General features: G+C 58.1%; 1 protein-coding gene across 1 annotated transcript; it reads left to right on the top strand.

Moving 5' to 3' along the window:
* Window positions 1–135: 135 nt before the first annotated feature.
* On the top strand, window positions 136–2,726 carry LOC104403874 (complement C3-like; the record flags this gene model as incomplete). Its single annotated transcript, XM_010012153.1, has 6 exons — window positions 136–241; window positions 429–518; window positions 1,061–1,147; window positions 1,438–1,521; window positions 2,039–2,174; window positions 2,585–2,726. Coding segments are annotated over 6 exons (645 nt in total), but the record flags the coding sequence as incomplete, so codon positions are not given.
* Between the last annotated feature and the right edge of the window lie 629 nt (window positions 2,727–3,355).

Genomic DNA, 3,355 nt, shown 5'->3' with positions numbered 1-3,355 from the left:
CAGCGGAAGAGGCTGGACCAGGGATGGAGATAGGACTGAAGCTGGGGACAGGAAAGGGCCCCAGGGGTGGGGACAAGGACAGGATGGCCTCATGGCTGGGGACGGGGATGCTGAGTGCCACCACCGTGTCCCCAGATCTCACACCAGTCCGAGGAGTGCTTCTCCTTCAAGGCCCACCAGCAGTTCAAGGTGGGCTTGATCCAGCCCGCGGCCGTCACCGTCTACAGCTACTACAAGATCGGTGGGTCCCACGTCCCCCAGTGCCACCCTTGGGCACCTTCTTGTCCCTTTGTCCCACCATGTCTCTGCTGATCTTCTTCCTGTCCTACCACGTGCCTTTGCCTCCTCTGCTGCCCCTCAGCCTCCACATGTCACTGCTCTGTCCCCATGTCTCCCACTGTGTCCCACCCCACCTCATGTCCCCATAGATGACCGTTGCACCCGTTTCTACCACCCGGATAAAGAAGGTGGGAAACTGAGCAAGATCTGCTACAAGGACGTGTGCCGCTGCGCTGAAGGTGACGTGGGGACACAGGGACATGGGGACACGCTGGGCCAACACCCCTGCTGTGATGGGACATGTCATTGTTGTGATGGGACATCATGGTTGTGGTGGGACATGTCATTGTGATGGGCCATCATGGTCATGATGGGACGCATCATTGTGATGGGATATCGTGGTCGTGATGGGACACATCATTGGGACATCATGGTCATGATGGGATGCATCATTGTTGTGATGGGACATCATGGTCATGATGGGACATGCCCTTGTTGTGATGGGGCATCATGGCCGTGATGAGACACGTCATTGTGATGGGACATCATGGTTGCAATGGGACATGTCATTGTTGTGATGGGACATCATGGCCGTGATGGGACACATCACTGAGGATGATGGGATGTCATGGTCATGATGGGACACATCATGGACAAGCTGGGATGTGTGATGACTGTGATGGAGCCACGTCCCTGCTATGGTGGGACACATCCCTGCCATGGTGGGACATGTCACTGTCACAACAGACCTTGTCATGGCCGTGTCTCCGTGTCCCTGCAGAAAACTGCTTCAAGCAGCAGAAGGATGATGTCCCCATGACCGTCAACCAACGCATTGAGCGTGCCTGCGAGCCGGGAGTTGACTATGGTGGGACATGGGGACATGGCGGGGCATGGGAGGACATGGGGGACATGGGGGGTTAATGGGGGACGTGGGGCATGGGTGGAAGCTGGAGCACATGGGGGCACATAGAAGATGTGGATGGGGACGTAAAGGGCCATTGAAGAACACGAGGAGAGACAAGAGGGGACATGAAGGGACAAGGACAGGCGGGGATATAGAGGGTGGAAAGGTGGGGACAGAGGGACCCCCAAGTGCAGTGGGGCCACCCTGGTGCTGTCTGGGGGTGGGGGTGACACGGTGACATCCGTCCCCAGTGTACAAGGTGAAGCTGGTGGCAATGGAGGAGACGCCGTCCCATGACAACTACATCATGACCATCCTCTCCGTCATCAAGATGGGTACGAGCACCCCAGGGTGGGGGGACAAGGCCACCCTGAGGGACATGACGGGGGGGGTCACCTGGGGCTGGGAACAGGAGGGGCAGGGACACCCAGATGGGTTGATGTCACCAAATGGTGCTGGGGATACCCATTGGGAAGGGACGCCCAGATGGGTTGGTATCACCCAATGGTCCCAGTGGGAAGGGACGCCCAGATGGGTTGGTGTCACCCAATGGTGCTGGGGACACCCATTGGGAAGGGATGCCCGAATGGGTTGGTGTCACCCAATGGTGCTGGGGACACCCATTGAGAAGGGACACCCAGATGGGTTGGTGTCACCCAGTGGTTTGGTGTCACCCAGGTGGGCTGGAGACACCCAAGGGTGCTGGGGACAGTTGGAGGGAACTGGTGTTGCCCATGGCTGGTGATGCCACCAGTGGGGATCGAGAGTCCTCATTGTGGGCCACCCCAAAGTGGGTGTCCCTATTGTGTTGGGGTGGAGGTGACGTGTCACCCTGTGTCCTCTTGGGGACAGGCACCGACGAGGATACAGCAGGAAGCAACCGGACCTTCGTGAGCCACCGGCAGTGCCGAGATGCTCTGAAGCTCCAGCTGGGTCAGGACTATCTGCTCTGGGGGCTGGCCACCGACATGTGGGTCACCGGCAACCGGTACGGACATGGGGACACATGTGGGAGGGTCTTGGGGACACAGGAACATGATGGGACATGGGGGACATGGGTAGGTTTGGAGACATGTGGCCATGGTGACATTAGACATGAGACATGGGGGACATGGAGGACATGGGGGACATGGGTAGGTTTGGAGACATGTGGCCATGGTGACATTAGACATGGGACATGGGGGACATGGAGGACATGGGGGACATGGGTAGGTTTGGAGACACATGGCCATGGTGACACTGACACCCAAGTGTTCCCCCCCACGTCCCTCCAAACCTGAGATTCTCCAGTGTCTCGTACAGGGTTGTGCACCCCCTTGTCCATCCTTCTGTGTTCCCCCCACCGAGGTGCCACCTCCTTCTGACCCTGTCCCCTTGATGTCCCCTTGTTGTCTCCAGCTTCTCCTACCTCATTGGCAAGGACACGTGGCTGGAGGCCTGGCCCTCGGAGGCTGCTTGTCAGGAGCCTGACTTACAACCCCTCTGCCAGGACTTCGTGGAGTTTGCTGAGGCCATGACCATGTTTGGGTGTCCATCATGAGCACCCATGGGTGCTCCCCACCCTCCTGGCCCCTCCCGCCCCCTGTTTTTGGGTTAAAAATGTTCTTTCTGACAGCCTGGCTCTGGATCTGCATTGGTGGGGGACAGCAGGTCATGGGGACACCATAGGGGACAATAGGGTGGTGAGACCTTCAGATGGTCATGGGGACTTCATAAGGGGCAAGAGGAGTGTGGGGACTCCATAGGGAATGATGGGATCATGGGGACACCATAGGGGTGATGGGCACTCCATAGGTGATGATGGGATCATGGGGACACCATAGAGGTGATGGGGACTTGCAGCTCATGAGGACCTCATGGGCAGTGATGGGGTCCCATAGGTGACCACACACTTGGTGCACAACCCCTGATGCAGGGGGCTGCACCTCTGAGGTGCAGGACTGAAGAGCGATGGGGATTCTCCAGTGACTCATATAGAGTTGTGCAGGGGGTCATGATGACCTGGACCCCCCCCAGACCTGGACCCTGGCCCACCCTGACTCCTGGGTCCATCAATGGAAGCTTTTGACCACCCTCAGAGTCCCCAAGGCTCAAGACTGGAGAGTAGTGGGGATTCTCCAGTGGCTCGTATAGGGTTGTGCATGAGGGTGCTGATAGGGGGGTTGAACC

Source organism: Nestor notabilis, unplaced genomic scaffold (assembly GCF_000696875.1).
Source record: "Nestor notabilis isolate BGI_N333 unplaced genomic scaffold, ASM69687v1 scaffold16883, whole genome shotgun sequence".
NCBI lineage: Eukaryota > Metazoa > Chordata > Aves > Psittaciformes > Psittacidae > Nestor > Nestor notabilis.
Note: the sequence above shows the minus strand (reverse complement) of the source record. Positions and strands in the feature narration are given on the sequence as shown.